The 12,137-nt window shown below is 42.7% G+C and overlaps 1 protein-coding gene across 1 annotated transcript in view; it reads left to right on the forward strand.

Moving 5' to 3' along the window:
• Window positions 1-12,137, forward strand: part of GMPS (guanine monophosphate synthase) — a 1,355,954-nt gene that overhangs the window by 1,121,020 nt on the left and 222,797 nt on the right. The window contains exon 11 of the mRNA XM_044070497.1: window positions 7,788-7,903. Coding sequence (XP_043926432.1) covers window positions 7,788-7,903 — 116 coding nt within the window. The remainder of the gene's footprint in view (window positions 1-7,787; window positions 7,904-12,137) is intronic.

Below are 12,137 nucleotides of genomic sequence, written 5' to 3' on the forward strand. Positions count from 1 at the left end.
GAAGCCAACCTTCCCCCTCTAAGAGACCTAGGACTGAGTTTGCTTATGATACCTCTGACCAGGATTCTGAAATTTCTGTTTCCTCTGATGACCAGGATTTACCCTTATCTACCTATGAGGATTCTGATGCTGAGAACTCAATTCCCTCTGCTTTCCCCTAAAGGATTTCTCTTTTGGTGATACCTTGTATACTCTCAGGGAGCATTTTTGTTGGGAAAGTCAGGATTTCTCTGATTTTAAAAAGAGGCTTAGGGATTTCTTACTCCTGCCCAGCACAGGCCTTTAGCCATACCTCCTGTACTAGACATTGTGGATGATACTTTTTCGGATTCCAGCTTGGCCCCTGACTCTTTACCTCCTGCTCCCAGAAAACCTGATAGATATTACAGGGTTCCTGACTCTCACAAGTTCCTTTTCAAAAATCCTACTGCGGATCCTGAAACCATTTCACAGGGACCCAAGGGCATTAAAGCTACTACTGCCAAAAATCCTACCTCTTCTGATAGAGACTCCTGGGTGCTGGATAGATGGGGTAAGAAGGTAAACACTTCTGCAACTTTTGCCATTAGGGCCTTAAACTGCCAGTTTCATATGTTAAAAGTATCAGCAGCATATTATTGGATTGCTTAAACAGAAAGTGATGTTGATTCCTGATTGTGCTGAAAATAAGGATTTACAGGATTTAATGCATTCTGCTGAACAAGTTGGAAAACATACTTTGCAGTGTGGTTTTGATTCACTAGAGGCGTGTTGCAGGGCTGCTGTAACTGGGTCTGTACTTAAAAGGCATGCTTGGCTTAAGGAGCAATCCTTGCCAGATCATGTTAAAGCTAAATTACTGGATGCTCCCTTAAATCAGGACCGCCTGTTTGGCAACAAGGCAAAAGAAGTTCTTAAAAAGATGGAGGAAAAAGCTAAATCTATGCAAACTGCTAAAGATTTTTTACAAGTACAACCTCCAAGATTTAGTAGGCATTGGCTTTCTAAGAATTGGTCCTTCCCTGCCTCTTCCAGACCTTCTCAGTCCAAACCCAGATCCAGCAGAGCACCCAGGCTTCAGTCCCAGGGTACGCACAGGACTTAAGCAGTGGGGGGCTTCCCCATCCAAATCAGGGAGTAATAAAACTCCCCCCTATGGTAAATTGTCTCAATTACTTCTTTTTAAAACTTCCAAGCACTTTTCAGCTGACTACCCCTTTGGGGGGGAAAGATTGCTCTGCATGCAAAGAGCTGGGAACTCATTACCCAGGACAAATGGGTTTTAAATATAGTTTCCCAAGGATACAGATTTCACTTCCAAACGTTACCAACCCCAAGCGGTTGACCAGATCTACCCCCAAATCAGTGGGCAGAGGCCCAAAAGCGTATACTCTCTCTCTGTTAAGCATAGGGGCTATGCAATTGGTACCAGAAGAGGAAAAGGGACAAGGTTTCTACTCGAGATTTTCCCTGGTACCCAGAAAAGACAATTCATGGCGTCCTATCCTGGACCTGTCTACTCTAAACACCTTTTTGGGTGATTCCAAAATTCAAGATGCTGACTCTTCACCAGTTGCTCCCTATGCTAGGCAAAGATGCCTGGTTGGCAACACTAGATTTAAAAGAAGCATACCTGCACATCCCAGTCAGGGAATCTTGCAGAAGATACCTATGCTGCAAATCAGGCTACATGCACTATCAGTTCTCTGCACTGCCCTTTGGCTTATCTACTGTGCCCAGGGTATTCACAAAGTGCCTAGCTCCAGTCATTGCATTTTGCAGGCAATGAAATATTCAAATATACACATACCTGGACAATTGTCTAATTCAGGCAGAAAGCCAGGACATACTTTTGAGTCATCTGGCCTTTTTACAAAGGGTGCTAACTTGTCTGGGGTACACCATAAATGAAAATAAATCACACCTGGTACCCTGTCAACAAATTATATTCCTGGGACAAGCTTGAATACAATTTCCCAGATGGCTTTCCTCATGCCAGAGAAACAAATTCATTTGACAACCTACTTCAAACAAGTGACCAGTAAAACCCTGTGATCTGCAAGCCAAATACTGCAAGCCTTGAGGTTCATGGCCCCCAGCATTCTTCTAATTCCATATGCAAGACTGCATATGAGGAAACTACAATGGTATCTATAAAGCCTGTGGTGTCAACATTCTCTGGATCTAGAAGCAATGATTGCTATCATACCTTGCCTATGCCTAGAGTTCCTTTAGTGGGCAGAGGCCTGCAACCAAACCAAGGGACTACCTTTCACACTACCCCCTGCTGCCCAAATCCTAACAACAGATGCATCAGACTATACATGGGGGGGCTCTCCTGTCAGGGAAGTGCATTCAGGTCAAATGGAACACAAGTCAGATGCACCTGTATGTGTATCAAAAAGAAATATTTGCTGTACAGAATGCTCTGACAGCCTTCAAGGACCACATTCTTCCAGGACAATTAATGGTAAAGACGGACAACACCACTGTTATGTGGTACATAAACAAGCAGGGGGGTACACATTCTTATCCCCTCTGCAGGCTAGTCATGGCATTGTGGATCACAGCCTTGAGCTACCAAGTGCATCTACAAGCTCAATTCCTGCAAGGAAAACTAAATACACTGGCAGACAGACCAAGCAGAAACCTCATGGACCCACACGAGTGGAAACTGGAACCAAGGATTTTCAATATGTTGACGAGCAAATGGGGGAGCCTAGATATAGACATGTTTGCCTCCCCCCCCAGAACTATCAGTTGGACAAAATTTTGCACAAGGACTCCCCACAAACAAGATTGGAAAGTGGATGCTCTGTCCTTCAGCTGGAAAAACCTGACAGTATATGCCTTTCCCTCCTCTGCCTCTGCTCTCCAAAGTACTATTAAAGATCAAACAGGACAAACCAAGGATGATTTTGATTGCACCAGACTGGCCACCCAACACTGGTGTACCCCTCTTGCGCAGTGTGTCACTGTTGGCCCCATGGCACCTGCCTCAGACTCCTTCCTTGTTATCGCAGCAGGAGAACCAGATTCTGCACCCTCAGCTTCAAACACTGAACATAGCAGCCTGGCTAATTACCTAATCTCTCCTTTACCATCCCTCAGTAAACCAGTGATGGATAGCATTTTAGAGGCCTAGTACTAGAAAATCTTATGCTGAAAAATGGAAAAGATTCTGTACCTGGAACCATTCTCAAGGGATGAGCACAGCAGCACCCAATTTACCTCAGATTTTACAGTACTTTAACTGAGATGCTTCTCAAGGGCCTGTCTTTTTTCTCCATCAAAATTCATGCCTCAGCCATTTCATTATAACAGAACTTTCCCTCTTCTCTCATCCACTGCTCAAGCAGTTCCTCAGAGGGGCCAAAAATTTAAGACCTCCCAGGAGAGCTCCAACTCCAGCCTGGGACCTTAACTTTGTCTTGGAGAAACTCACTCTTCCTCCTTTCGAGCCAGCTGCTACTGCAGATTTAAAATTTCTTTCTTGGAAAACAGCTTTCCTTTTAGCAATCACTCCAGCAAGAAGGGTATCTGAATTACAGGCCCTTATGGCAGTGGAGCTTTTCATCATCTTTCATGCAGACAGGGTGTCCCTCAGAACCAAAACCTCCTTCATGCCCAAGGTAGTATACAGTGTGGCCCTTAATCAGTCCATTCATTTGCCAACCTTCTTTCCTAATCCACAGAACAAGGGGGAACGGAGACTGCACTCCTTAGATGTGCACAGACAACTTAGATTCTACTTGGACAGGACTACACCTCAAAGGAAATCTGAGCAACTACTGGTGGCATTTGCTGCAGGGACAGAGGGGAAGGCTATTTCAAAGCAAACCATTTCTAAATGGATAGGTCCATTGCATTAATTTCTGCTATAAGCACCATGGAAAACCTATCCCACAGGGGATCAGACCCCACTCAACCAGGGCTGCATCTACCTCTACAGCCTTTCTCAGAGGCGTCCATACCAGGGGCATCCTAGAAGCTGCTACCTGGAGTTCTGTACATACTTTTACCAAGCATTACCATTTGCCATTTTTTTTCTAAATCCAGAGCTGGCTTTGCCACTGCAGTCTTGCAGGGCCTTATAGCTGGTCCTAATGCTATCTGAATTCCTCCTCCCATCCTTAGCTTTGGGAATCTACCCAAATGTGATGACTGCAACAGTGAAACACAAAGAACATAGTACAGTTGTGTACACTTACCATAAATGTAGATGTTCAAGTGTATTCACTGTTGCAGTCCTGGTTACCCTCCCTCCAGCCCCCTGACTTCTTTTGGCTATACCTCTACTCTCCTTTACTATGCTTAAAAGCTTTTTGGTGTATTTGCTTTTTTGGTTGGAGGTATAACCTTGTATATTTATATATTTAATTGCTTCCCATTAGGGGGGCACCTGACATCTGGGGCAAGAAAAACTGATGTAATGGTGTCGGCTGCATGTTTTATACCCCTGACGACCTGACGTCACGGAAGAAGAGACAGCAACCGACGCAGGACCCAAGACTTTGTTAATCAGGCCGACTGTGGGCTACTGCAAGCAGATAACCCAAATGTGATGACTGCAACAGTGAATACATTCGAACATCTACATTTATGTTAAGTGTATACAACTGTACTTTTTTTCCCTCTCAAATTATTTCCTGTCCTTGCTTCCCCTGTCCTCTCTTCCAGCCAGGGAGTTTCTCAGGGTTCAGGGGTGTTTATGGCCTCCACTATTGCTTCCCTGGGCCAGGCTTCTTATGAGGATGTTTCAGTGGTACCTAAATTCAGTTTGGCTTCTGGATCTGCACCCACTAGACCATCTCATTCCTCTCCTCCCTTGTCTCAAACTGGAGTTTCACTGGTGGCTTCAACAGCTTTCTCCCAATCCAGATGTCGCCTTGCACCCTCCTCAGCCATCTCAGAAGCTCTTCATAGATGCATCAGAGCTGAGGTGGGGGAGAGCTGTCTCAGGTTCCCTGAAGATGCAGGGTCTTCGGTCCCCTCAGCAGAGGATGGATCACATCAACATCAAGGAAATGCGGGCTCTCATTCTGGCCCTTCAAGCTTTCCATGCATTCTGGGTCTCTGGTGCCTTGAAGGTTTTTACAGACAAACCCACAGTCATGTGCTACTTCAACAAACAAGGGGTCACGAGGTTCTACCTTATTTGCAGACTGGCCCTTCAAACATGACAAATAGCCATCAGTCTCCAGGTGACCTTACAGCCTGTCTGCATGCCATCAGAGTGCAGTCTGTAGATAGATTTTCTCAGGAAGTCCAGGAGACATCCTCATGAATGGATGCTTCACAGAGATGTGTTTCTCCACATAGTTCATCGGTGGGGTATTCCTTAAGATCATCTTTCTGCCTCCCTTCTGAACATGCAACTCCCTCAGTTCTTTTCCAAAGTCTCAAGTCCTTTGACTTGGAAGGTGGATGCCATGTCTTTTTCCTTGTAAGGGAATGTTCCTGCAGGCATTTCCTCCCCTCCCTTTTCTTTCAGGGGTCCTTCACAAATTCGAGGAAGACTCTCCAAACATCTTGTTGGTGACTCCCTTTTGGCCCATGCAGCACTGGTTCCCCTTCTTATTCCATGTGGCCAGGGACAGTCATCACAGGTCACCTCACCGCGTGGATCTTCTCACACAGTACCAAGACACTTGTCATTCACCCTCATGTCCACTCTTCAACTGATGCTTTGAGTGATAGGGTTTTGATTCCTTTCCAACACCAATTTTCTGAAGATATGATTTGTGTCCTGCAGGAGGCTATGAAACCTAAGATCAGAAAATCATGCATGTACAAATGGAAGAAATTTTCTGTTGCGTGTCCTAAACATCATCAGTATTCCTTTTCAGTGGGGTTCCCCATGGTTCTTTCATATCTGTGTTGAACTAAGCATGTTGGCTTGGCATATTCTTCAGTGAATGTGCACTTGTCAGCCATTTCTGCCTGTCTGACACTTACTCCTCATTTAGCCTCTAGGTATGAAGTTAAGCAGTTTCTTAAAGGCATCTTTCATATTAGACCTCCGAAGAAAGCCCATTCCTCCTTCTTGGGATCTTAATTTTATCCTTGAAAAGCTGACTAAGGCTCCTTTTGAGCCTACTGTTGCCTTGCAAATTTCACGTGAAAGGCTGTTTTATTGGTTGTTTTATCCTCTACCAGAAGGGTATTTCAGCTACAGACCTTGGTTGGAGGTCCCTCCTTGTTTTGTTTTTTCACAGAGACAGGGTTTCCGTTTGTATGAGTCATTCTATGCCCAAGGTGGTTAATGCACTGTCCCCTAATCAATCTATCCAGCTTCCTTTCTTTTTTCCCTTCTGTTCAATCTGATAGTGAGAAGGTTTTGCATACTTTGGATTTGCATAGACAACTCAGATATTATTTAGACAAAACTAAAAATCTGATAAGCTTTTTGTTTCTTTTTCATACCAGGACATTGGGTTTGGCAGTTTGCAAGCAAACCATCTCCTCCTGGGTTTCCAAGGCCATTTCTTTTTTTGTTCTTTTCATGTTAAGAAATTGTCTGTTTCCATGAGGGCTCATCTTACTAGAGAAGTGGCCTCTTCAGGAGATTTTTTCAAAGGTTTGGACACCAGCTCCGTCCTTGAAGCTGCTACTTGGTCTATAGTTTGCACTTTCACAAAACATTACAAATTGGATGTCATTCCAGAGGCAGGGCTGGTTTTGCCAAGGCTGTCCTGCATAGGCTTGTTGAGAGCTCCTCCTTGCCTTTTTCCTCCCTGCCTTTATTGTAGCTTTTGTACTCTCCCAGAGATGATGAATATTGCAACAGTGATATGGAAGGACATAGAATAGTTGTGTAAAATCTTACCATAATAGTAGATGCCCTTCTTTTCACCATTGCAGTATTCACTCCCTCCCTCCTGCCCCCTTTTGTCTTCCTTTTGGGGTCCTAGTTCTCATGGGGCACCTCTGTTCTGAGTTTGTGGCATACATACATTCATCACCTTTATGCCTTGTGCTTGCACAGGGAGCATGCATCTGATGTACAATGCTCTCAAAGTAATAAACGCTTTGGTTTGCTGACCGGACGTTGGGCTATCCTTTGCAGGAGATCCCAGAGGTGATGAATACTGTAACAGTGAAAAGAAAAACGTCTACTGTTATGGTTTGATTTTGCACACTAATTTCTCATGAATGTGTATTCCAGTCAGCAGCAAACCTAGAATCATGCACAAGCAGATTCAGAAGGGCAGTTGTTACTGTAGTTAGACCATTTCCCTTCCTCTGGGAAAAGGTGAGATAGAGAAGTACTGCTAATTCCTTTCCAGTCCTCCTGTGCAGTTCTCTAGGAACCGTGGTCCCTGTTCAGTCCCTGGTCATTGGCAACACGTTTGGGCACACTGCCCTTGAATCAGCAGGCCAGCTGTGCAGTCTGTTTTTGACTGTGGCTGACATACTTGAAGATCTTTTTACTGTAAACTGGTCATTTATGTTAGAAAATGTGTAGGTGCATGTGGTTGGAATGGGTATGATGCAGCAGGTATTAGTTTGCAGTCTCAGTACATTGTTTCTCTCAGTTGTTTTTAGACAGCTAGGTAAGTAGCTATAAATGCAACTGTGTGCTTCTCAAGTGACCTGGGGGTTTTATGATGCCTTGTAGGCTTTCTTCTGAAGTACTTGTGCCTTTAATGTTTCCTTTACATTTTCAGCATTCACTCTGTGTTTACATTATGCCAGTCTTGTTGTTAGAACTGTGAAGTGATATGTGGTCAAGCTATTTGTTTCACCAGTTTTCCTGGAAATTTTTACTTCTTGTGTTTTACAAGTATTATTTTCTGTTATTTTAGGTCCTGGTCTTGCGATCCGTGTAATTTGTGCTGATGAACCCTACATTTGTAAAGACTTTGCTGAAACAAACAACATATTAAAGATAGTTGCAGATTTTTCAGCCAGTATAAAAAAGGTAAGCGCTATGTTTTTTTTTTTTGTTTGTGTATTAGTGCTGGTAATGACAATGACCTTCCCAACAACTAAGAAGAAAATAAGTAAAGCATATATGCAGTATACAGAGACAAATCACATCTTAAAATGTTCTTTCAGCTCATTCTTCATATATGTAGTGTGTGTTTTATGCATGATTCCACTAGTTAAGCATTTTGCAGGTCATTTATCTGAAACATTTCCTGACTTTGATAGTTTCTGTTGACTTATTGGAACTTTAATAAGGCTGTTCATGTACAGAGGTGAACTGAGAAGAACACTGAGCTCTTAAGCCCTTCTGACATTGGTTTTCAGTGCTCTGACTGCAGATTCCTGGTTTCCTCCACTGGTACCCATTCTGGCCTATGTGCAAATGACTGTCTCTTTCTAGGACACACTTTTTAGCTTTTCCCACAACAGATGAGACTCTGGATCTCTGGGTAGTCTAGACTGCTGTCATCAGATGTTATGACTGCAGATTCCTGGTTTCCCTCCTGGGTACCATTCTGGCCTATGCAAATGACTGTGTCTCTTTAGGACAGACTCTGGATCTCTGGGTAGTCTAGACTGCTGTCATCAGATGTTATTTCATATTTATAGATAGAACAGTGTCATGTGAATAAATTCAGTTTTAGCCTTGTCTTAGTCATTTAAGTCAAAGCATTTTGAAGTTCTGATGAAAGTTGTCAGTCAGTGTGCAAAGTAACAACAAGGCATTTGCCTTAACTGAAACAAAAAGGCATCAAGATTCATTAGGACTTCAAAAAGTAGCCTTGCAGCAAGTCATTCCCTCCTTTTCACTCGAATCTTTGGTACATGGTTAGCTTCGATTTTTTTATGACAATAGAATAAGACAAACATTAAAAGGTTTCTACAAAGCAGTTGGATGGATTAGATAAGGGCCTTAGTAAATACATTGATAGATCATCTGGAGATGTTGGAAGCTACTATTACCTCCTCACTTCCCAGGAGAGAAAAGAAAGAAAGCAAAAGACAGCTGATTGTATGGCATACAGGGATAAAGATTTGACTGTGACCCAGATGACCTGAGTTCAAGAACAAGCTCGAGCACTGGAAGAGCCAGGTGAGAGAGGGTAAGAGTAAGCGACTGACACTGACTTACCCTTGGCAGGTTGCGGGAGTGTTATTTCCAGTTGGCTAGTCACCACCAAGCAAAGGGAGACTTGCAAGGCATCAGAGTGGCCAGGACTGGCCACAATAGATTTTGTGCACCTAAGTCAGTAATGGCAGCTCTCATTAGCACTTGGGTGGTAGTGTGTACATGCATGTGGATAGAGTTAGTGTGCCTGCAGTGATGGGTGTGCTTTTCTGCTACCAGGAAAGGGTTTAGGGCCTTATCTAGAAACACCCTTATTGCTGACAAGGGCATAAACCACCTCCATGGCTGCCTGTCCTAATGCCCCACCAGTCAGCTTTTACACTGTCTGGGAAGTCTCCAGTAGCAAGGGAAAGAATGGGCTGAAATCCCATGGAATGAATCTTGATGGTTTGCAAGCATGGAGGCAAAAAGATAAAGAAGGTAGAAAAGCAAAAGGCTCTGTGTACCTTAGATGCAGGTTGATGAAAAGGATAACGGTGAAAGAAAATACTGCAAACCTTCCTCACCTTCTCTAATGTTGTCTGTCTGAGTGTGCTGGAGCCCAAGACAAGTTCCTCCTTCGCCCTTCCCTTAGTAGTTGTAAGACAGGAAGTGGTGATAGTCCCTGGTGTTCTGGCATCTCTTCAGGTGAGTTTTTTGTTATAGGAGCTATTGTTGATGAAGGCCTCAGTGTGGACTGTCACCAGTATTACGTCTTCTCCTTATTGGTTACTGTTTGGTAGACTACATCTTTAAAGTTTTCTGCTAGAGATTGTGACACTTTTGAACACATGCATGGTAAAATTATTTAGCAGTATTTGTGTACTATTTATAGCAAATGCTTAATAAGTGAGCAAGGTAGTCATATCTCTTAGCTCTCCCTGATTTTGCCGAATGTCCCTGATGTTACTTTCTTTCTTTTTCTTTTCTTTTCTTTTTGCCTTATTCCTCATAATTTTTTTTCTGATAAATCATTGAGGATTACAGTCTTGTCAATAGTGACATCCATTACAGTTTGATATAGCAATAACCCGCAGCTGGGTGTGGGTAAAACCCACGTCCAGCAGTGGACTATTGCTGCTATACAGTGGCATTATTTAAAAAAAACGTTACTTACTTTTCGTAAATAATGTCCTTGCATAAGGGCAACTTGCCATTCTTCCGCGTTTTTCACTTGTATCCTGGGGCTTTTTTTGATGTACAGCGCATGTGTATGGGACTTTCATTCCCACACATATGCAGTACATCAGTGCTGTGGAAAGGAAGTAGCAGAGAAAGAAAGATCTCCATTGCCTTTTTTTTTCCTTAAAAAAAAAAAAAAAAAATTGAAACCTGGAACCAATAAAATAGTCCAAACCATTCTACTGGAATGACTGCAGGCTGAGGGCTACAAAATAAATTTGAGCACTTTTGTCCTTCAGTCTTCATCAGATGTACACTGTAGACTACGAAGTAAATTTGAGTGCTTTCATCCTTTATTTAATTTTTTTCTTCTTTCGGCTTTTCCCGGTTAGGGGTCACTACAGCGGATCACCTGTCCACTCATGATTGGCAGTGAAGTTTTACGGTGTCTAGTTGCTAGCCCGACGCCCAACCTTCCACAGAAGGCGCACACACACACACACACACACACACACACACACACACACACACACACACAGACACACAGACACACAGACACACACACAGACACACAGACACACACACAGACAGACACAGACACACACACACACACACACACACACACACACACACACACACACACACACACACAGTCACGCCTAGGGTCAATTTAGAGTGTCCAGTCCACCTACAGCATGTCTTTGGGATGTGGGAGGAAACCAGAGCACCTGGCAGAAACCCACGCGACCACAGGGAGGACATGCAGACTCCGCACAGAAGGCACCTCAGCCGAGGATCGAACCAGAGAACCTCTTGCTGTGAGGCGGCAAACCTCATAAATACGTTGTAAGACTATGAAATAAATTTGAGTGCTTTCATCCTTTATTTAATCTGACTTCATCAGAAATACATTGTAGGGCTACAATGTATTTTTAATGAAGTCTGATGGGACAAAAGCGCTCAAATTTATTTTGTAGTCCCTGGCTTGCAGTCATTGTAGTAGAATGGTTCAGATTGTTTTATTAGTTTGTTTCTGCGGTGCAGTGTAGTGTTGGTTGAAATCTGGAACCTTTCAGACTTTTGAGACAGTGTATAGAAAGTACAAGGGTAATCAGTTACACTTCTCCAGTTTTACATAATGTACCTGATTATCCTTTATTTTCTTTGTCCAGTCTCTCTCGTACTTCTGAAGTGTGTGGATGTGTAAGTTTATTTTTTAAGAAAACTGCAATCTCCGTAGCATATATTAATAGAAGAAATTCCGGGTGACCGGACTTTTTTCTTTTGGTATATGTAGATTTACAGCAGGCACGCTGGTTGGGCTAACCAGTCACTGTGCTCAGTTTTGAATGTTAATGGCAAATTATTGTATAATACTTGATTATTGTTCAGGAAAATGCAGGTTGAAATAAAACACGTTTTTCTATTAACTTTTTATGTGCAGTAGAGCAATATTTAGAAATCGCCCCTTATTTCCTTTGTCCCAGATCCTTGGTCTAAGAATATGAGCTGTGAAGGCTAGTAAATTAGTAGGTAGGACGCACATTTGTAAGTGTTTATAATAAATACAGTACATTATTTAATATTTCAAGCATACTTTTTATAAATAACCACCCAATACTCATATGCAGAGAGTTTGGTACTTCACTTTGCCTTGTAACAAGCATGTAAAGCGTTAATAATTTTATGTAGGCAATAGCATACAGGAATAAAAGGAAAAACTTACGGAAAAGGTAGCCTACCATAAGGCATTCAGAAGTAGCTGAAAATGAGGATCAGACATATTGAAGTCAGACAGGTTCACTGTAGGAAGTGTGTCTGTGAAATGACAAAGCAGTATGACTAGCATAGATACTAACATTAAGCTGAGTTGAAAGAAAAAGAATGCTGTTATGAATGTTTTGTACTAAGGAATAAAGTGCCTTGATTAAAATTGTTTGCTTAGACAATTTCTAAGGGAGAGAAAGTTGTTTGTAAAGTTTTGGTATACAAACAT

This window comes from Protopterus annectens, chromosome 4.part1 (assembly GCF_019279795.1).
Source record: "Protopterus annectens isolate FY-2018-M chromosome 4.part1, PAN1.0, whole genome shotgun sequence".
NCBI lineage: Eukaryota > Metazoa > Chordata > Ceratodontiformes > Protopteridae > Protopterus > Protopterus annectens.